The 23,696-nt window shown below is 39.4% G+C and overlaps 1 protein-coding gene across 3 annotated transcripts in view; it reads left to right on the forward strand.

The window, feature by feature from the left end:
* Positions 1-15,508: 15,508 nt before the first annotated feature.
* Positions 15,509-23,696, forward strand: part of fam222aa (family with sequence similarity 222 member Aa) — a 61,458-nt gene continuing 53,270 nt past the window's right edge. Inside the window, exons 1-2 of one of the 3 annotated variants that reach the window (XM_058069537.2) lie at positions 15,509-15,615; positions 18,562-18,781. In XM_058069537.2, coding sequence (XP_057925520.2) covers positions 18,690-18,781 — 92 coding nt within the window. In that variant the 5' untranslated portion in view covers positions 15,509-15,615; positions 18,562-18,689. Of the gene's footprint in view, positions 15,616-18,384; positions 18,449-18,561; positions 18,782-21,903; positions 22,730-23,696 lie in introns of those variants that run through there. The other 2 variants (XM_058069538.2, XM_058069540.2) reach the window with 2 other exon arrangements.

The following is a 23,696-nucleotide window of genomic DNA, read 5'->3' on the forward strand; positions in this document are numbered from 1 at the left end:
TCCTTTGCAGGGATCAGCATATTTGAATAGTTGACGGCTTTAAGACTCTGGTAGGAAAAAAACAGATGGATTTTGTGGGCAATCTCTCAAACATCTGCAACACAAAATTTTGGGAGTGTGTTGCAGTCTGAAGAAATATGTCTTACCTTTTACCTTAATTACAGAAAATCGTAACCGTTTTATTTGGGTTGCATCAAAGTAGAACATTAAATAATTATTACCCGGGATAATGACTGCATTATAATACAACAGTTATCAAATAATTAACTTACAGTTTCACCATACGCCTGAGTTTGCAAAATGTTTCCATTCAAGACCCAATTTTACAGTTTCTCTAGCACACAAATTACCAGTATTACCCTGCTTGCACAAGTATGATGATGTGTATTGGTGTCATGTAACCTAAAAAGATCAACAACCTATATCAAGGTGTACATAATATTACACAGATTAAGAAAATGTGCGGAAAAACAGATTTGCCTCCCTTTTAAAGTAAAAAATTGTGCAAAAAATAAAAATAAAGAGGGAAACTACTGTCATGAGAACACAAAACTGCATTTTAGCATTTTATTTCACAGGCATGAAATAAGGGTAGATATTGGTCACTGATTATTTTGTGAATCAGCGGATGCGATGGATGTTATAAACATGTTTTTTTCTCAGAAATTAGATCGGTGGCTGATTGATTTGAGCACCAACAGTAGGCAAGAACTAACCAGTGTGTACCCTGCCCCTCGCCCAAAGACAGCTGGGATAGTCTCCAGCATACCCGCAACTTTGGTGAGGACTAGCGGTATAGAAAATGGATGGATGAAGAGGCAAGAATTAATTTAATTGTATCTCATTTAACAAAAAACAAGTCAAAATCCACATAATGAGTGCCGACTTAGAGCACTCTAATAACTGACCTGGGACCTGCCAGTGCAGCGATATTAGCACAAGATCATAAACCGAAAAGGCAGGAATTACATTTGTGTCTCATCATTGTGGGATCGGTGGAAAAATCATCAGAAAAGTATTTCCAAATGAAAAGGTCACTTTTGTGTCATATTTTCTGGTTATGATAATAATAACCAAATCCGCAGATTTTAATGATATCTTATTGTGGTGCTTTATTGTGTGGATGTGGCATGATCTTTCTAGATGTTTTACAAGACTTAGCACATGCGAAACTGATTTTTATTTCAAGACATGTGTTCTGTCAGTGTTTATGTAACCCGTCTGGTCCGCACGAATGGGACTCAAACTACCCCAAATGAGATTCGACAGCACAAGGCATCGAGCTAAAAGCCCGAACTGTCAACTCGATATCTAGTGCGACTCTTAAGGCTTCAGCATACTACAGCTTGCAACCGTTATACAGTAGACATATCGGTTTCTGTCTTTACCTTTTTACACAAATGTTTAGCAGCCTAAAATTACACTTCACAACTATAGGGCGCGCCTTTGTGCACAAAAGAAACATCTCTTTGTACTTTAATGGTGTCTGTCAGTGACACTGTCATCATGCCAAATAGATTTCCTTGTGTAAAGCGGAATGTCGTACCCCTTTAAAAAGCCCTTGTAAAACCCTCTTCACACATACATGCAGTTAATCCAGAGGAAAGGACAGGAAGTGCTATAAATGTGAAAACGAAAAGTGGCTTCCTGACAGGGCAAAGTTAACACTATTTGAGGTGAAGGGTGAATGCATTTGGTGATTAGACAATCCAAAGGAAAGTAGGCTACACACAGCCCCAGTTGCCAACTGTGAAACAAATGGCATCTAAATTGAATATTTCAGTCTGGAGGAGAAAGATGTGGGATTTGCACACAAAGACTGAGTGACAGATTGAGAGAGAGAGAGGAGAGGCAGCCAACCTTTAACAGAGCTGCAGAGAAAAGACAGTAAATGGCAAGTTAGATTAATAGATTGGCAAGGTCTCACAGAAGATGGGATAGTAATTCACAGAGTGAAAGAAAGGCAGCATTTTTTTGTAGGTCAGAGTTGAGTGTGGAGGGATGATGAAGATGGAAATATGAATACCGAGTAGTGCAGCCAACATCCTTCCTTGAATCAAAAAGGGATTAAGAGTGGTGTGTGGAGTCAAAAGGTGAGAAGCAATTGTGGGAAAAAAAACTGACGCAACTGTAAGACTAGAACAGAATAGCTGGACAAAGGAGTGTATGCACAGCAGTGCTGAGGTCAAGGTGTTATTATAATGTATTTTTCCTTGTCTGGCTTCACAGCAGACGTTTGTATGAACATACAGATTCTGAAGAACCAATTTGGTGTCTTAAAGAACAATCGCAAGACCCAATATTGCACAATGAAGGTTGTAACAGTGACTATCTTGATTAGCATATCTTTTCCAAGGTTTAATTTGTAACAAAAGCACCAGATTTGGGCATTTTTGGTCAAACCACATGTCAAACGGCAAATTTCTGCAATCCCCATGCAAAGCTGGTTCAACAACTTTCAGTCATTAAAACAAAAGATACGTACATTAACAAGCTTATGCAAACACACAAATCATAACATGTGGATGACTTCAGACAGTGGGACTGTACCATTATTTATTACTGGGTGGGGAGGAAAGTTATATTGTGACTGCATACCGACTATGACGGATGGGATCATTTGCATTCTGGGCAAATCAAAAAAGACACTTTCACCCTCCAAGATTTTAACATAATTACACATAATTTACATGTTTAGATTGCAACGATCTGGCAAATGTTTTTCTTTTGGTTTATTGTCAAAAAATCTATATTTGTATCTCAACAAGATGGACTGAAATCCCTGTAATATGCATGTCACACCAGTATTTGCTGGTGTCAATCTGTACATAAACAATATGAGCATGTGGACCATAGAAACAACATAGAAACAAACGCATACGCTTTACACTAACTTTTCCACAGCTCCAATATGTAGCGTAATCTTTTGGTAATGGCCTGAGGCTTTGAGAGCGTGGTGCTGATGCGCTGCAGGGGGGACTGTGTGGTGAAGCTCGTCGCTATCCGGCTTTGCTATTTCATGCATTCTTAACTGTGCCTTTTTAGCTATTTTTATATCTTTAGAACAAACAGAAAAGAGAAAGATGACTCACATACAAAAATGTGGATGATGCCAAGAAGTTCAAAAAGTCCTGTGTTCCATGAACATAAAAAAAGATGAATGAACTAAAATACAAATATAAGACATTCAAAAGACACAGTCAAAGACATCCACATGGGTGTCAGCGATGTTACTGTAATGCTTGGTGAGACACACAAGCACCATACAGGTAGTTACACAGGCCTACAATGAACATCTGTACGTGAAACAATATTTGTAGTTTTTAAAACTTTCTGATTCCAATGGACACTGCAATATTTAGTATATTAACAACTCCCATAGAAGCTGGTCTGTCAGTATGTTGGAATGTTCACTTTTTCATGTCTTACCCTCGACCTTGTTTTAGATTGGTCTCTGACTTCATTTGGTGTGTGCTTTGAGCCAGTGTAACCCACTGGAGTCGTTAACCAGCCTCCAACTGAGACTTTTAACCTCTTCAGAACCTTTATTTTCTTCCTACTGTGTCTTTACAGGGTAGAGACTGACCCTTGCTGAGCAACCAAGCTAAAGCAAAGTTTGGGCTAATGAACAACCGAGGTAATGGTACACTTACTGGAAGGCAGCAAACAACCATAAATGTTGGTATAAGATTATGACCCTTTTACAATAAGGATTAGATGAGACTGCCTACAAGACATTTGGTAGAACATGAGCAACCTGCTTTACAGCCTTTTGTCCAGTGAGTTAATCTGGCATGGCAGATGGCTTGTTTCTCAAATCCATCTGGGAAAGCGCCAACGGAAACTATTTGGAAAAGGGTACACTTAAAAAAAAACATTGGAAGATGATTGGATTAACATTCTGTCTGTCATATCCATTTGGAGCCAATCAGATCAGCTAGTGGAAGAGTAAACAACATAGTTTGACAAGCAGTCAATGACACCTGCTAAGAGCCTGTTTCCTGTCCATACTATTTTTCGTAATATTGGGAAATATTTGATAACAACACTTTGGACTGTTGATAGTACCAATGGTTACAGTTTGTGTAGATCTTTCTCATGAAACGCTTTCCAGATCATATTACAAGTAATAGTCGTTATCTGTCGTATGTCTTTAGACTGGCAGTGCTGTTGAGGTAAGCCAGGCCAATTTGTCCAGTTCCATCAAACCATGTTCAACCACTGGGTGGTCGGTATTTGGGGCAATTAGTAATGACGTGTTGTGCTCTATGTGTTAGGTGATGAATTAATGGTTTTGAGAAAGTTGCATGAAGATCAGTGTTTTATGTTCTTCTTAATGCACAATGCTGTCATCATTCTTATCATCAGGTTCATGCTAAGTTGATTTTATAGTCAGTTTGCATGCTCACTTGCGTTGAAGGCAATTTGCAGGGACCTAAGTGTGCAGACCAAGAATTAAATGAGACAGTGTCTTCATGGTGATTGCCTCCAGGAGACAACGGTGCTTGAGAGTTGTGGAAAGGTTGTTGCTAATGTGATTAGCTGCCTGTTTCCAATTAAACACAAGCCAATAATCAAACCAGGGACAAAGTATCCCATTGTCCTTAGCACCCATGACAGATATCCTCACTTCTCGGTTCCTTTCTTTGCTTTGACAGCTTTTGTTCCGCCTTTCATCCCCATCCTTCGTCCTTTTTAGAGACAGACAGCAGAGGATATGCAAGCAAGTGTGCATGCAAGTGTGTGTGTGTGTGTGTGTGTGTTTTGGGGGTGAAAGGAGGGAGTTCTCAAATCCCAGTAGGCTCTAGGGAGCTGTCAGAACTGATAGAGCTCTATCACTTGCAAGCGGAGGTGCAAAATTGGGCAGAACTGAGCACTGAGCAAAGCAGAGGATGATGCTCCCTCTGTCCACTTGGGGTTAACTCACTGAGAAGCAAGAGATAGAGAAAAAGGTACAGCAACAATAGGTAAAAATTGTCAAAATTCTACTAATCAAAGAAAAGTCAAACTCAAAAGCTACGATGAATGCAAAGTATGACATTGAAAAGCTTCAAAAATACCATTAGGAATTAAACAAAATAAAATATGCTCAGAGAATAGTGATTATTTCAATGAAAGCTTTTAAGAAAAGTCGACCTTGGGCATTGATTCAAAGTACTTTTAAGAAGCAAAAATATTTCACTTACCCAACATTACCATTCATGAATAAGCACCAAGCTTTTTAGGGGCTCTTTTTTTCTGCTGTCGTTTTACCACAAACACTGAGCTGCTCCTTCAAATGTTTTGTATACCACATTTCATTGAGCCAATACATACGACAACTTGCTACATATCAAGGCCTGCTTACAATATAATATATGTATATATATATACGTATATATATATATATGTATATATAATATAAGTATGTAAACTCACCGACCACAATGGTAGGTACAGCAAAACCTAGTGATATTGGAGTTTAAATGAAAATAAAAGGACAATTACAGAGAAAATGCAGATAAACCTAAGAAAGCCAAACACAACTAATCTGAAGGTCATTTCCCAATACTTATAAAAATGGTGGAAGAAGAGCGATCACGGATGCAATTGGAGATCTAATCATCCGAAAATTGCCTTTTTTCTAGTTAGACTGCTCACTTTAAAACATCTGAGAGACTGTTTACATGGTTCAGTAGATTCTGATGTTTTGGTTGGCAATGGAATTATGTTTTACTGGGATCAGCAGCTAACTCTTTAGTATCCATGTGTGAACAATAACATCTATGCCGTGTGCACAATTGTTTCATTTCTGACATTTTTTTAAAATTAACTCACTCAATACAATACAATAATACACCTCAAAACAACAAAATAAATAAAGTAATAGTCAGGTTTAGAGAATATATCTACATAATATTGGTGCGAAGAATTTTGAATATTACAACTAAATGAAAAACGTCAAACTTGTGAGATCTTATGAGACATTGTGAGGTTAAACATGATAATGTTTCTTGCTGGGATGAAAGCTGTCTTGTGAGAACGAGGCTGCCAATCAGACTGCGAACTATGGTAGCGCTGCTGTAAATGATGATACACGTAATATGGAAGTGGTAGTGTGTGAGGCATTGTTGGCACCACACATTAAAGGGCACCTATTGAGCTTTTCCCACCTGTCTGACCTATAAATGTAGTTACAATGTTGTATTCTTGTGTTAAACGATGCCAAAGTTTAGAGATAGATGGAAAGATAATGAGTTTTGCACATTTGAAAATACGTCCTAAAGGAAGTTTGGGATGGCTCAAAACGCTCGGTTTCAAAAGGCATGTTAAAACTGTCGCTTTGTGATGTCAGTATAGGGGCGGACTTCCTTATATGATTCATAGGAAGCACTTTGGGCGTGTGACCAATCACAGCGGAGTGGGCATACCTGGAGTCGACCTTCATTAATAATGGTATTCCGACAATGGACTCTGCTTCATGCCTGGAAGAGATTGATGTTTACAATTTAGCAATGTGGTCGCTATACTTTATTTAGCGAGTTGGGTGTGCGCATTAAATGTGAAAGAAGGCACAGACACACCCCTCCGTTGTCTGGCAGCACCTAGCCTTCCTGGCGAAACATGCATGGGTGTCCAAAGTGTGAAATAAATTAAACAAAAACACAACAAAAGTGGAAAAATAGAACAAATTGGCATAACATAACTAGAAAAAGCTAAAACGGTAATACTACTAACTAATACAACCACAACGGTTTGTCTTCAAATTTATGTATGATGTTTATTTTTTATCATAAATATCAAAGGACAGTTGGACAGTCCTGCTGTAATAGACAAAGACAAAAGCACAAGCCTGCCATTCATGGAGTCTGTCACTTTCTTTATCTCTTGACAATTAGGGTTTTGTGCATCAGCAACCACAGCCTCAGAGAGGTGTATTGTTTTCCTTTATGGTACATTTCCTGTTTAAGAGTAGTTTAGGTCATTATTGTTTCATTTTAAGGTCTTTACTGGCAGTAAAGTACTTTGACACATGTGATGGAGCATTGTCCTGCATTAAAAACATGTCTGCTTTTTTCTGTACCACTGCTTGAACAAAGTGTCCTCTAAAAACTAAAAACTGGCAGTAGTTCTGGGAGTTGATTGTGAGTGCATCTTCACCCTGAAAAGGTCCATCTTTAATGATACCAGCACCACACACTAGACCTGCACAGCCACCTTGATGGTGTCAAAATCCAAAAGTGGAGCTTTGTGCCCATTATTGATCCAACCATGGGCCCATCTGGTCCATCAAGAGTCACTCTCATCAGTCCATGAAATCTCTGAAAAGTCTTCCGTAATGTTCCCCCTAATTTCTCAAGTGAGCATACACATAATCAGACATGCACAAAGTAGTATTGTACCTGTACAAAACCTGAGAACTCAAATTTGTCATATTTTGTATATTTGTTGGTTCAAACAGACGGCAAGGTGTATATGATGATGTAGCGTTCTTTATTTTCCACAGACAAAATATGCTCATAGAATTACAGATCTGAATCTTGTAGAAAACACCTTGTTCCTAATTTAATTTTCCATTTCTTTTCTTGTTTCTTTTCCTGTTACGTAGTAAATATGTATTGGGTATGCTCCGATCAATCGGCCACTGATCAGTATTGGACAATTTCTGTAAAAAAAAAAACACAGCATATGCTGATAAACGTCTTTCAAAGCCGACCATAAAAACTGCTTTGCGTGCACCCTACATATCTGCTCATATGTATGGGGTTGCCAATAGTATCACACATCTCATATTGAGCCAACAAGGAACGCACTTTGTCCCGAATTGCCGCAATGAAATAAACTAGTCTGTACAACTTCAATAGCTTCAACAACTTGCCACAGAATATGCCATCGTGTTTGATTACCCTCTTATCAAACATATTGCGTTAACATTTTTTGTGCATCTTTGTTTACATGCTTTGCCTGTCTGTCACTGACTGTTCCTATTATGCCCTTTATTATAACTGTTGAATTTATACTTTATGATTTCATATAATGTCAAATGATGACAAAGACAATGGCCACATTGTTTTGAGTGGAGATCTGCTTGGTAAATAAAGCGAGATTATCATTGTAGCAGCTAACATCAAAAACTATATAAACTGTACTATATACAGAAGAGTGGATACCTAGCTCTCCATTTCGCTACAAAGACTCAACAAGATACTTGTTTGCCGTCAGCATTTTTTACCTGAAGACCGGAGCACACGTCCTGTGCTGGAAGACACGGCCATCCCAATTAGAGCGGACATCCTAAGTGTCTGCGGTTGTTATTGAAAGAACTAGCATAAGTATGTGTATCAATGCGCCTCAAAAAAAAAAGTTTAGGTAGTGTTTTAAATAATCAAAATATTATTGTTATTGTTGTAAATATTATTAATATTGCAACTATTACATGTTATCATCAGTGTACATGTTAATGCATGATCATAGGATGTATGTACATCAACCGATGCAATGTTGTTAGAGTGCTTTATTGTTTCATCGTCTAAATAGGTGTGTTCCAATGACAGCAGTGTAAGCTAGCTGATTTGCTAGCTTCTTGTGTTATAATGCACAGAAAAGGATAGTGAATGATGGGCAAAATTCCCCCCAAAAGGTGCATTTCCCCATTATTTATTTATTTGTTAATTTTTTTACGTTCATTCATTCATTCATTTTCTATTGCTTATCCTCACGAGGGTCACGGGGGTGCTGGAGCCTATCCCAGCTGTCTTTGGGCGAGAGGCGGGGTCCACCCTGGACTGGTCGCCAGCCAATCACAGGGCACATATAGACAAACAACCATTCACACTCACATTCATACCTATGGACAATTTGGAGTGGCCAATTAACCTAGCATGTTTTTGGAATGTTTTTGTTATGTTGAACTGAAAAATAAATTATTGAACATTTTATTCCCCATGTATTTGTATTACTCTCAATTCAATTCAGGTTTGTGTCCAATAGTACAACAATCATTTCACACAAATAAAGGCAGAAATCAGCCCAAACATTTATTATTTAATAATTACCAATTTGGAATTGTCATACTGCCGAACTGCGGAGGTGTACCCAATGATGTGTTTCTTTCAACTTTGTTGACCTTTTGTAACCAAGTGTTTAATAGTTCTGTGATCACAACCCAATATCTTTGGAATTTCAAGTGTGATATATTTCAGATTTACTACCACTTTCAAGTTTTCAATGTCAGCCAAATCTTGTTTGCAGCCAATTTTGCCTGAGGAAAAGGAGCTGCCTAATAATTCTACACAACTTGATATAAGCTGTAGAATTCCTTAGGCCACACCCTCCATTATTAGACAAATACACACTACCACAAATGATTAGATCCGTGCATTCAAGTTTATACAACTTAGAGTTGGGAAATGTGTTTAAAATGATGATATGGTAAAAATAGTAATTTACCTAATAATTGTTCACACAGTGTAGAAGCACATTAGTCTATGTAATTATGGTTACTGCACATTTTTCCAGAGGGAAAAACAAAAAGGGATTGGTAAGCCTTGAATAGAAATCTTTGACACAGCTTGGTTTCAATATTGTGTTCTGCATAAAAAGAGAATATATTGTACTGAATCTGTTTTAGCTCGCCTCTTTGATGCATTCAATGTAATAAAGCCCTCACTAAAGCAACGTCTATTCAGCGGCCCCTCACCTGTCACACACACCAGTTCCAAGCTGACTCACCATTGTATTGACTACATGTGAAGCTATCAAACAGGAACAAGGTCTGTGCTCTTGGCAGACCTGCCTCAACCAGCTGCTGTCTGTGTGTGCAGTGTGCAGGAGAGAGTAGCATCGATTTGGTTACATATTGTTGTTTTCTTGCAAAGTTATTATTGCTAGATCAGTGGTTCCCAAACTTTTTGCAGTGGCATAGTCCTTTGGACATTTGACCTGAAGTCATGTACCCCCCCATCCTGCACACTTGCACAAACATAAACATTTTAATGTTAATTCACTTAAAATATTGAGCACAATTAATCGTTTCATTCATTTTATAGTAATTCTGGGTGAATAATGTGTATTTTGCATGGTGATATTCGGGTAAAGTTTGACATGAGCACTGATAAATAGATACATTATAATCCTACATGTTTCCTGGGATTTCCAAATGTCCATGAATGCAGCAGCAACTAGTACCGGAGGAATTATGTGATGCACTGAATGCACCATTCTTCAAAAAGGCTATAGTACAGAACTACCAGCAGTTTGCTAGTTTTGATCCTGCCTGTTGAGTATGCAGTATCGGACTGGAACCTTTCCATGGTGTCCCAACTCTAAAATAACCATTAACCCCTTCTTAATTGGGTTTGAAATACAAAAATACATACAACCAACGGAATAGCCTCATTTTTGGGTGACTTTCCACTCAAAATGACAGGTTTTCACAGTTGCAGTGTGCAGGAATTAATTTGAACACCAATATGAATGAAGTCTTCAAGGTGAAACACTCATAATGCACAAAGCAATAATTTAAACTTAGTTATTTGCTAGTATGACGCACACAGAGCAATGTGCAACTTGACGCTCTGTCTCATTCCGAGGTGCACTCCCTAGGGGTAAGCGTACCCCGCTTTGGGAACTTAGGTGAACATATGTTTAAAAAAAAAAACACTGCAGTTGCTGAAATATAACTTCCCTTATTGCAGGTAACAAATGCATTCACATCTCCAGAGTGTCTGAGGAGCAGGATTGCCAGTGAAATAGAACAGTCCCAGGTGTGACTGCTCTGACACTGAGCATGACCTCCCCACACTCTTGCACTTTTATGCTTCCTTGTAATAGAGACATATGACCTGACAAGGTGAGATAAACCATATTTCATCTACAGTCAGTTTTCATTAAAACTCTGGAAATAATCTTGTCAAGGTGCACATTTCAGAGTGAAGCAAATAATATCTTTCATAAACAGAGCCGATCTAAGGCATAAGCGAACTAAGCACCTGCTTATTGCCTTGTGACCACGAGGGCCCCCCAAGAACAATTAACTTAAAGTAATTCATTATTTTTGGTTGTGTGAGTGATGATGATTCATATATTATCAAATGTACGTTCATATACAAAAAAGACAATAATGTAATGTCAGAGCTCCTATAGTAGGTATGTGAATGATCAATATTGGCAGTAATAGTTATTGTTAAAGGGGAACTGCACCTTTTTTTAAATTCGTCATTCAATCATTCACAATCCTTCACATTTATTTCCCTTTTCTGTGCATTGTAAAACAAAACAACAAGTTGCTATGAGCTAGCTAACAACGGACATCAGTGGGACACAACTATTTTGACTATAATTTTTATAACTTTAACTAATAACTAACTAATAATTTTAGCTATAATTTGATGTACATGCTGTGATCGTGCATTAACACGTACACTGATGATAACATATAATATTTGCAGTATCTTGCCGTATTTTGATGATTTAAAACACTACCCAAACGTAATTCCAATGGCACATTGATACACATACTTATGCTAGTTCTGTTAACAACAGTAGCATAGATACAGCGACAACACTTACGATGTCTACTCTACTTGGGATGGCTGTGTCTTCCAGCACAAGACGTGTGCTCCAGTCCTCAGGTAAAAATTACTGATGGCAAACAAGCTTTTTCTTGAGTCTTTTGAGAGCTAGGTATCCACTCTTCGGCATGTGAATGACACCAGGACAAGAGGTTAGCGATGCGTTGTGTTAGTCCGTGAGGTAGAAATAGTTTTTCATGTTAGCTGCTACAATTATAATATTGCTGTATCTTGGTCAGTTATGTAAATGGAACACTGTTGGTGTTTTTTTAAGTTTTTTTTTTGTTTTGTGAGCGTCAAATTAGGTATTTCCAATGATGTCTGTCGTTAGCTAGCTCATATTAAAGGGGAACTGCGCTTTTTAAAAAAATGTGCCCATCATTTACAATTGTTGTGAAACATGAACACATATTTCTTTCCCTTTTCTGTGCATTATAGTGCAAGGAAACGAGTTAATATGAGCTAGCTAGCAACAGCCGTCATGGGAAATACCTATTTAAACCCTCACACACACAAAAAAAAACACAAACAGTGTTCCATTTACATAGCTGAATTGTCATATTGAATTGCTTTGACCCGGAAGGAGCTGCGTGATGATGTAATCCGGAAGTAGTTGTGTCAGGTATAGTGGGGTGGAGCCACACAATTTTTCTCGCTATCTTGCTAACTTACTGTCTTTTTAGATATGATTCTCTAGTTTTGTATTTTTATTATGTTGGAACTTTGAGTTTTGCAAGTAAAGTGAATAAGAGAGTTTCTGGAGTGTGTTGTAGGGAAGAGTTGGAGCCTCAAGCTAAGGCTTCCCAACTATGAACTTATATTTAAGTTTGAAAAAAACTTGCTCTGCATGGGTTAACTGGACGTGGAACAGACTGTTATAAACAGTTCCAAACATACCCCGAGCTACCTTCACAACCTACCTTACCAACACCTTGCATTATACATAATGCTCCATCCACAACTAGTGAAATATAACACAGCTAATATGAAGACACTCGCAAATAATCTTCCATATAAACACAACCTTGTGGAAAGTTCACCTGTGGCCTACAAGAACAAAGAAAGGAGTCAAGTTTAATGGATTTTCTTTACTTTGTAAACCTGCAACTTGAATATCTTTTGCATCCACTCTATGGGAATATAAGGGAAAGGGAAACCACCATGAACAAGAAAGATTCTGCAAGACAGAAACCGCAACCACAATATAGAGAAAAATCAAATCACAACAGTCGTTGTGCCCCCAAGATGGAAAATGACAAACAGACCATAAAAAGAACACAACCTGTCTCAGTGGATGCTACCAGCATCATGTCTTTATTGTAATGGAGAGCAACACAGCCTCACAGTTTGCAAGAATTTCAATAGCAAGCTACACAAAGACTACTTGAGGAGCAAAGGTCTGTGTTTTGCATGTTTAAAGCATTGCCATATGAGTAGCAGTTGCAAACAGAAGCTTTTCAGTGTCAAGAATGTTCCAGATTGCATCCCACGTCGTTGTTGCAAATTCCCCACAAAGATCCAAGAGAACAGCAATCCATATCAAGTGCCCTTGTACAAACAACAGAAACCTGTGGAGCCACTGGGGCCGGTATAGAAGTTTGTGCTATTTCGATCATTGCAGTGTGTGTCAAGGCACAAAAGGGAACCAAGACAGTCTGAAGCCCATCAGATTGTGAACTATGGCATAGCTAATTTGAATGGTAATACAGTACATGTGATATGGAAGTGGTAGTTTGCGGGGCCAGGATTGGAACCAGACCTTGCCATCCAAGCGAGCCTCAATTTTTTCCACATCACTTGTTAGCTCAGGTGGGTGACTTTTGAGTGAAAAACCCCACTCACGTGATAACAAGTCTTTGTATACAGGAAGTTCTCGTAAAATAGTCATATTTGCCTGTGTAGCCATGGTGTCATAGATTTCTGTTGGGTTTTTTTTGTGGCGGAGCCTTTGACTTCATACAATGAGTACGTACAAAACCGAAAAAATTTAACTTTTTTCATGTTTATTATGATTAAAGAGCATTTAATTCATATTGTTCTTTGAGTGTACAATGTTGACAGATATCGTCCACATCGTCAGTGTAACTCTTTTATTACTCTTTTATTTTATCTATAAAAAAATCGAGTTGGATCATAGTGCCTGCCAGTTACTGTTTGTCAACATGTCGCAAATGTTACAGAAACATTTATTACACACCACGACTTTCGCCAGCCTGTTTAATGTCTTTAATGCATGTGTGACAATATTATTCTTGCTAATCTGATCATAAAATACATAGGAATGTCATATGGGAAGCACAAGCAGGGCATCCTGAAGGATGAGCTGGAAGTTGCTTGTAACTGCCATTCTTCCATTTTTTTTCATCATAGCAGCAGCTCTAGCTAGCAGATTTTTGGGGGCTTTTCTGAATAAATGAATGAATTTGACTGCCAAAATGGAGCATTATGCTGAATCTATACCTATACTATATCTATATATATACTGAATCTAGCATTATACCTCATTTATTGCAGTTAATTGGTTCCGGCCTCGACCATGATAGGTGACTTTTCGCAAAGCAAGAATCAATATTACTTAATATTCTTGCTGTTGTCATTATTATTATTAACTATTATATTTGTATTATACTTTATACTCGTATTACTTAATACAGTAGACAAGATAATTCAATGTTAGCATTGGGAAAGTTCCTTGCTGTTGTAGTATCTCGAACATAATGTGAGTTGATCGCGAAAAGACTATCGTCCATCCTCTCTATGACCTTTGTCACTTGATTGATATAAATAATGCCAGTCTCACATGAATCTGGCATACATAGACGTATATTCCAACACCACTGCTAGCTTTGTTTACAGCACACACTCATGCACAGGCTATTGGATCACTGAAGTGACACAAGAGACAGCCTTTGTTTTAAGCATAGCAATAGACAAAGCTACAGTAAGTTCCAGTTAGTTAGCTTCCAATTTAGTTATTCTAAATGTAAGAATGGGTATGAAACTGAGTGGGGACAAAATGAGCAGTCAAATACATACAACTTTCACAGAGAATAATACGCCAAAGTCAAACACGAAACAGCGATAATTAATTAACTTAAAAAAAAAAAACATAGAGGCAAGGAACGATTATTGACCCATGATGTAGCGAGGGACGACTGTATAAGATAACTAAGATAACTAGGAGGTGGTCAGATTGTTTTCCTGGAGCCCTGAAACAAGTTTGAGATGGCTCTGAAAGCTCGGTTTCTAACACTGACTCCCTGTAACAGACTTTCTTATATGCGCGTTCCCTAATACAAGCTATAGACCTGGCCTTCCCCGGTCTGCTGTGAAGAGTTCACTGTGTTAGCATGGAGTATGACCAATCACAGTGGAGTAGGTGACCCATGGCTGGAATAAACTAAAACAGACCGTTTTGGAAAGCCAAGGAAGGGGGAGCTAGAAAGCTAGAAAGCTAGAAAAGGTGCAGATTCTAGAAGATCTAGAACGCTTTCTGTGCGAGTTATTGTGTGTAACTGCTCTATCGGAGTCTACAACTCAATGCAAAGAGCCGAAAATGAGCATAGTATGTCCCCTTTATGAGCAACATGTGTTAACATTAAAAAATGCCATGAACCTCACCACATGTCACTGTGAAAGCTGTAAAACAAATTGAATCCAAAATATGAAATAGGAAAAATATTAATTGCTTCTTTTAAATCTTACAATTAAATAAAAAATACCCTCAGCTGTAACCTTTTATCTGAAACTGCTTTTCCATGTTCATATTTTGAACAAAACACTCTGGAACCAGAGACGTCACTGCTTACTTTCACTTCTTATTATTCTAACAATATGATGTTTCGCAGAACTGATGTCTTTGCAAACCCTGCCAGGAAATGTTACTTTCAGTGGCAATCATTTATGCTGCTCTGGCCAGAATATTTAGCAATAAACCAATTCTGTGTTTTAGGTAAGAGGATGTGTTGGACCAAAGCGAGATTGCAGCACCAACCCTCTCTGGGATGTGATTTCCACAGGCACACACAAGAGGTCGAAGGATGTTGCAAAGACTTCAGTTTATGTAAGTGAAGAAATATTTTCTCAATAGGGTCGGCGTGGCTGCTCTGGCCCCTGATCTCTGTCCTGGCTCCCCTCCTCTCAACATCTGGCTGACAGTAGGAAGTCTCTGGACCGGAGACACATCTATTAGCCAATGCAGACATAAAATATTGCAAAAGAGTCTTGTCTTGTCAAGCTTGCAACAGCAGGGGTTCATGCGTGTGCCTGATTGGAGCCAACAACCTTTCACATCACACTGAATGAACTCAGAATGGTCAATTCCTGTTTTACTGCGTGCATTTATAACATGCCTGTAATCCATGTTTTGTTATTGGAATTTTCAACAATTTTCAACAATATCTAATGCTAGTCGGTCTGAGGGACCTCAGGCCAGCGGTGAGATCACTGTGTTGTGTTTTTCAGCACTATCACAGTTCAAACAGGATTTTTTAAATTAGATTTCAGTCCAACAACTTTGTCTAGATTGTCATCATTGTCAAGAATTCTGTGTATGTTGAATAATGTCATTTTCCACTAACCATAGGCCAATGTATCTCTGTTCATATTTTAAATGATATTTGAAACAAGATTTTGGCAGACTTCAGTTGCAGATGCAGTTTTTCAACCACCATATTTTTCAAAATGTACACAATTTCACTAGATAGTCTACTTAAAAAAGTGACCTTTTGTAATACTTTGAAAATACATATAATTTAGAGGGTTGAACAATTTATAAATGTAATATTTTCATTGTTAGAGCATAGAGAACCTGTTACGACTTTCTAAATATCAGTTTTAACATTATCATAGCCGCCTAGACATGAAATAATACTCCTATAGTCACATTTACACTCTTATATTACTATGTATAAATACATATAGGGCATATTTTTTCAAATCATCCTAAGTCAGTAATAATGTATAAATACATAGTAATACAGTTAAAATGTATAACATACATGTACCACTGTTACAATTCCACATTATGTCTTTATGTTTCACTAACACTTTTTTTGTCAACTGTTGAGATTGTGCACTGTGTTTGGTGGTCCTTGAACACACCATAGCTACTGTAAGAACTGAAACTAGCAAGCCTCAAAACTACAAGCTAACTGTAGAGCAGCGGAGCCTCACACTACTGCTAGTCGCTTTAGGGATTTTATGGGCATACACATGGAGTTTGTATATAGTTGCTGGTAGAGGTCTAATGGAATTCTCACTCTGTGATGTCACAGAGTGCCAGTGTTAGGAAAAACTCTCTGAAACCGAGCGTTCAGAGCCATCCCAAACTTCTTTCAGGGCTCACTTCCAAATGCTCAGACCTCATTATAAGAAACTTTGACATTGTTTAACACGAGAATACAACATTCTAACTACATTTATAGGTCAGAAAAGTGGAAAAAGGTTTCTTTTAAGAGACATAATGTCAAATGTCATGTCAAAAATGGTGATGTAAGGGTGCAACCAGGAGAACTCCGTCCCATTTTCCTCAGAATTGGGACACTGCTTTTGTCAGAGCAGGAATTAAAAGAGTAGGAGTTACAGTATGTTCTTTTTTTCTCATCACTGCCCTGTGATTGGCTGGCGACCAGTCCAGGGTGTACCCCGCCTCTCGCCCGAGGACAACTGGGATAGGCTCCAGCATGCCCGCGACCCTCGTGAGGATAAGCGGTACAGAAAATGCATGGATGGATTTCCGATGTTTTATTTCTCCTCTCTCCATGCTGCTTGCTTCACTTGCTTCCTTCAAAGACATTTAGAGAAACGCACATATACTTTCTCATCAAGCTTTATTCTGGTCGATTCCCTTGCTCCCACTCCAGGGGACTCCTCCATGCCTGCCACCCGTGGGTGCCCTGAGCTCAGCCTCCAACCTCTGTGTCCTCTAACCACTTGACACCTTTTCACATTCATCCCCATCCCTTGGCAGTCAGCACGCACTTCACCCGCAGGGCACAATGCAGCAATCCTCGACAATCAATGGCAGATAAATCAATGCTATCTCTTTTTTCCATGCCTCTGCTGACATTGATTTTTTTTTCCTGTTACTTTGCTATGTGCGGAAAGTTTGCTCATTTAAAGTGAGTTCACTTTCAGAAACACATTTTAACAACACGACGCTGTCAGCGCCAAGCCAGACGCTAATGCTAGCTCCGGATAGTGCGTAAAAGAGCTTTATTTATGAGATCCAGTGTTCAAACAGAGGCTAGAGTGGATTTATTGAATGGGTTTATTGTGCGATCTAATTTTAATAGCCGCATGCTCAATCCTGCCTTGATTGGAAGCGCTTTTTATTTTGCTTCCTTAAAAAACAGCAACAAAGCAATGATGCTTTGATCACAAGAGTGAAAGAGGCCCAATTAGTGTTGGGATTACTCTCATGTTGCTGTTTTAGAGAAAAGCTCATCGCTATCAAATACAATTTCACATCCAATCTCCAGGCTCTGCGGCGTGTCACCAGCAATGATAGCTGAGAAATGCATGCACACAGATATATTATTTTGAAAGCTCCATTTAATATAGCCCACAGTAAATTATCTACTGTGATGTTTTGCTCATCTCCCCTATAAATAATTCATTGTTTTTATGTGCCCTCATGCTGCCTTGGGGGATTGGAACAGCTGAGTGTTTTCACAATGTATTTGTGTCCAATCTTCTGTGTATTGGGCGTGCTCCAATCAAACCACAGTAAACATGCCTTGAATGTTTGTTGAGTCATCTGCTTATCAGCTAATCAAATGACTTGTTCGCCTGCCTGCCTGCCTGCCTGCCTGGCTCGCTGGAGACCCAGCACTTGATTGGCTATTTTTCTATTGATTGTGCATGTGTTTGAATTACGGTAAAGCCTCAACACTGTATGTATTATGAGTGAAATCCACAGGCTTTATTGTATGCTCAGCTGCAATGAGGGAATAGACAGGATTGAAGCTAATACAGGACATTCTTGTGTTATTTGTCTCTCGTGTAGGAAGAACCACAACATAAAAGACCTCGGTGCGTGCGACATGTGTAACTACTCTCCTAAGAACTGATGCTGTTGCATGAAAGTGCAAGTCATAAAGAGAATTTCAAAGGCAGAGAGGCCAACGTGGTGACATGCGGCTACCAGGCATTCGGGAGCAATCAGATAGGGCAGAATTGATGACCTGGCTCACGATGGATTTCTTGGAGCGGGCTGCCAGACCAAGGTAATACTTTCAAGCTCTTATCAGCGCTGGCATAAGCTGAGTGCTGCATCACCCACTACCCTGTGTCATCTTATTATGAGCCTATGATGTGTGATTGCTTGTCCTTTCCTTTTGTGTCTGTGGCCATGGTGCACTGTTCACCAGAGGAAGATGATGAAGATGAAAAACACTAAAGGCTGCCGCCTCTGACATTTTTTATTAGAAAAAACTAAAATAAATATTTTGGTAATGGTAATGATTTTATTTGAGCATACATGTTTTACTTTGGTATACATCATATACTATTACAAGTCCTAATCCCACAAGCTTATTCAATCCTACCCCCTCTTCATTTCACATCACTTGCTATTCACTTACTATTCAACATGTGCCCTTTGCCAGTGCAGTTGTCATATTTGCACAGGTATTTCCGTGTGTTTCAGGATTCTACTCTCTTATACTTTGTTCACATCAACTGCTTATACTGTTTCTTAAAATGCGTAATTTTAGTGCATTGTTTTGAGTTTTTTACTCAAATATGTTCCATAATTTGATTCCACATACTAATATTCTGAAAGGTTTTGTATTGTTTGTAGGTATAAGTGTTTTATTTTTGTGTAGATGATACACAGACTGCAGCTGTAATTGATTTGTAATTAGTATCTTTAAATACTAAAGGAGTGTCATCACAAGGACAACGCCGGTTCTTTGTGATTCCTGTATGTTGTTGGACGTTATAGTATAATTTTATGAGACTCACACAAACTTTTGATGTATCTGGCTTGAGCTTCTTTTGCTGTTTTTTTTTTTTGCCTGCCTAGTCCTTACAGCATTTTCTAGTTTGCCTGCTTCCTGTCATGTCCTTCCTGTCCTTGTGCTGCCTCCCTGCTCTTCTATGATTTATTTTTCCCCCTTTGAAGGTATGTCTTTGACGTATAAATATTATTTTTACCGTTTACCTGTTTTACCATGTCTACTTTCTGCCCTATTTTGTGCCATCTACCCTAGTTTTTTTGCCAAGCGCCACTTTCATGTTGTTTGTTCCCTCAGTTGTCCTGTAAATAATTAACAACTTTATTGAACGCACCTGATGCCATGTCACTGCATCGTGGGGTGACGCTCAAACACATTATTGCTGAATATAACTGCTTAGATTGTTTTATTATAATCTACCAGTTTGTATTTAAGTAACAATGAAAACATTTTGTTGCACAACCTTTTGAAGCAATTGCTACAATCAAGCACTTTCTGTAAGTTTTAATGAGACTTCTGCAAGATGTCAGTTGCACATTACCACCATCAAGTTGTTGCAATTGGGTGAGCCTGCATTAATTTAGCACCCAAATAAGGTATGGTTACTAGCCTTAATGCTGGTGTCAGTATGGAACCAATTTTCTGTACCCATCCAGACTGTCGACAGGTATTTTTGCCCATTCCTTATTAGCACATCTCAGGTTTGATGGATGTCTTCTCCACACATGCATGTTCCAGCTCTTTCCACAGATGTTCAGTTGGATTTAAACCAGGGCTAATGGAAGGCCACTTCAAAATGTAGTCCAATATTTGGCCCTTAACCATTCTTTAGTGGTTTTGGCTGTGTTTTTTGGATCACTGTCATGTTTGAGGACCCATGACCTGAGACTGAGACAAAGGCTTTTGAAATTGAGCAACAGAATGGTCCAGAATGCTTTGATAATTTTGAGACCTCATCCCTTTACGGATCATTAATTCATTTTTCTACCGCTTATCCTCACAAGCCTATTCCACCTGTCTTTGGGCGGGGTACACCCTGAACTGGTTGCCAGCCAATCACAGGGCACATATAGACAAACAACCATTCACATTCATACCTATGGACAATTTGGAGTCACCAATTAGCCTAGCATGTTTTTGGAATGTGGGAGGAAACCGGAAAAAACCCATGCACAGGGAGAACATGCAAACTCCACACAGAGATCCCCAAGCGGGCATTCAAACCCAGGTCTACCCAATCTCCTGGACCGTGTGGCTTACATGCTAACCACTCTACCACTTTACGGCCCGGTTTTATCATTGTTGTTATGATTATTATGTTATTATTGTGCCTGTTGTGAGAAAATTCAAACTTGCAATAAAAGCCTGTAGTTCAGCCATCAAATCTGTCGCAGTTACAATTACACATGACACATAGTGCCAAAGGTGGAATACTCTATTCACAATTTGAATCGTCTTTTTAATGGCTTGTACTATTATAATGGACTGTATTGATAATTCAGCATTTAAACTTTTTTCTTATAATGTTTTATTATTTTTCAGTGTAGCGCCAACACTGGCACTCGATTCCACCCTCGGCCATCTTTGTGTGGAGTTTGCATGTTCTCCCCATGCATGCGTGGTGCTCCGGTTTCCTCCCACATTCCAAAAACATGCTAGGTTAATTGGCGACTCCAAATTGTCCATAGGTATGAATGTGAGTGTGAATGGTTGTTTGTCTATATGTGCCCTGTGATTGGCTGGTGACCAGTCCAGGGTGTACCCCGCCTCAGACAGCTGTGATAGGCTCCAGCACCCCCGCAACCCTCGTGAGGATAAGCGGTAGAAAATAAATAAATAAATGAATGAATGTCAAGGGTCAATTGGAAAAAAAGCTGTGTGCCACAAATGGCCCCCGAGCCATACTTTGGATACCACCACTTTGTGTATGTGTGCACCTAATACATTGTTTCAGAAGATTAAAGTGCTAATTATCTGATCCTTATCCTATATTGTAGATATAATCTGCACCAAAGTTAATTTCACCAAATGTTTAAAAAGATCATCACTTTTATCTCATTGAATCGTTGAGGTTTCATTGAGTTCTGTCATGCTTAAGTAAGAATGTCACCGTTAACCTTTAACTATTCTGCTGAAAGATGAAGGATAAAATTGTGATTGAAGCTATCTTCATTCTGCCAGGGCAGTTAATGTTAGCTGTTTCCTTTTTTTCCTTTTGACGCCAATAAACAACGTGGTATCAGACGCTTGGACGCCATGCATCTCTATGGTAACAGTCAATTATCGTTGATTGGCCGAGCCGTGGGAATGTTTGTGTTGGCCGGCTGCACTGATTGGTCGGTGGGCGGTCTGTGCAGGCTGACAGGCTGCAGCGTTCCGGGTTATTGTCAGTCTCAGCAGCTCGGCATCGGGGCAGGACCGTCGCATCCCGGATCTGCCAGCCCTTTCATCCAAATTCAACATTTTTGCTTTTTTTCCTCCTTCCCTCCCCTTTTTGGTTGCTGCACCTAAGAGAGCATTACGGAGTACAGGCTCTGCTGGAGATCCACATTGTGGATGTGGCTGCCAAAACACCTCAGAGGGGAAAGTGACGGACCGAGCGGAACCAAATCACTGGGATTTCTTTCAATTTGACATCTCCCGTTGAGGATTCTCCCTCTTTTCACTCTTAATTTGCGTCAGGGTCCTACCATAAATATTTCCTCTTCACATTTGAATGATCATTCCAGGACCACTTCAAACCGATGCGTAACAGCTGGGATCTTTTTTTTTTCTTGGAATACCGGAATACTGCGTAACACATAAATCAAGCGTCCAGTTTTTTTTTGCCACTAATTGCTTCATTTGTTTGGAAATAGCTTGGAGATAGACTAAAGGCAATCCAGGACCTTTCACTTTGCTCCCGAGGCGAAACGTCGATAGCCCGAAGCGCACTTTGCAGTGCGCAATTCTTCCTCCGAGGACCTGTTTTGCGCTGTCTGCCCAACACTAAAATTGGCAGTCGAGCCGAGAAAAGGGCAAAAAGGCTTGAGAAGTGTTGGATTTAAATCGATACGCGTGGAAGAAGAAGAAGAAGAGGAGGGTAAAGTTGATCTCCGTTTGACATCGACACTGCCGGATTGGAGCAGAATGAAGGTTTTCTAATTGGGAGCACACAGCCTCCTCGGTGCTACAAATCTGCATGGAGTTCTAGCCTGCACTACGGAACAATTTATGGTAAATACATTTAGATTTCATACCAACGCACGCAGTGTTGCTACATGAGAGGATTAAGTAATGATTGTTTCAGTTGCCCTGTGTGTGTGCGCGTCTGTTGTTATGTGTGCTTGAGCCATAATTAAAGGCAGTGTCGTAAAATGTTCGAATGGCTCCAGGAGCCACTTTGAAGTGGAATAATACAGCTACCAGGCCGGCACCGCGCTACCGCGCCTCCTGCAGGCTCTGATCCAAAGGTGCGAACCTCTCACTGCGAATGTCTGCTGCAATTAGTGCTTCTTCACCCCGGAGTGTTAATGACAGCCACTGTGCTTTTATAGTCTCCCTGCATATTATGGCTGGATTTTTACTGCAGAGCTCGTAAAATTCACGAAGATGTGAGCGTCCAACTGTAAAACTTTTCACTCCCAGGGATGACGGTAGCTTGTGTGAGCTCAACTGTGTGTGTGTGTGTGTGTGTGTGTGTGTGTGTGTCTGCAGGCAGGCACAGCCTTGAATGCAAACACACGATGATTATCTCCTAATGTACTTGGTGTTATTTTTCATTTAAATGTGAATGGTGGCTTAAAGACTTGAGGCTTTGTCGACTTATGTGAACTTTGAGCTTCGCATGCACACACACACACACACACACACACACCTTTTAAGCAATGGCCACTTTATTAGGTACCCTGCACTGTACTTTTAATATTTATTACTATGGCTGCAGTAGTTTGTGTGCTTGTCTACTGATGTTTCTGTGACAGTAGCTCAAATAGGTATGGATCTGATTCATTTCTTCAGAATTGCTCCTTTAGCGGTGCAGCATTGGCAGTGGGATGGTGGGAAGATACCTGGCTGTCCACAAAGGGATACAGTAGTGTGATTGATTGGGCAAATCACCACCAAATTTGGAAAGGATCCAATTTTGCAGCTTCATATATCATGCAAATACCTGACATTTGTGAAAAATCACGTTATTCTCCGG

Source organism: Doryrhamphus excisus, linkage group LG3 (assembly GCF_037039965.1).
Source record: "Doryrhamphus excisus strain RoL-2023G ecotype Guam linkage group LG3, RoL_Dexc_Guam_v1.1, whole genome shotgun sequence".
In the NCBI taxonomy this organism is placed as follows: domain Eukaryota; kingdom Metazoa; phylum Chordata; class Actinopteri; order Syngnathiformes; family Syngnathidae; genus Doryrhamphus; species Doryrhamphus excisus.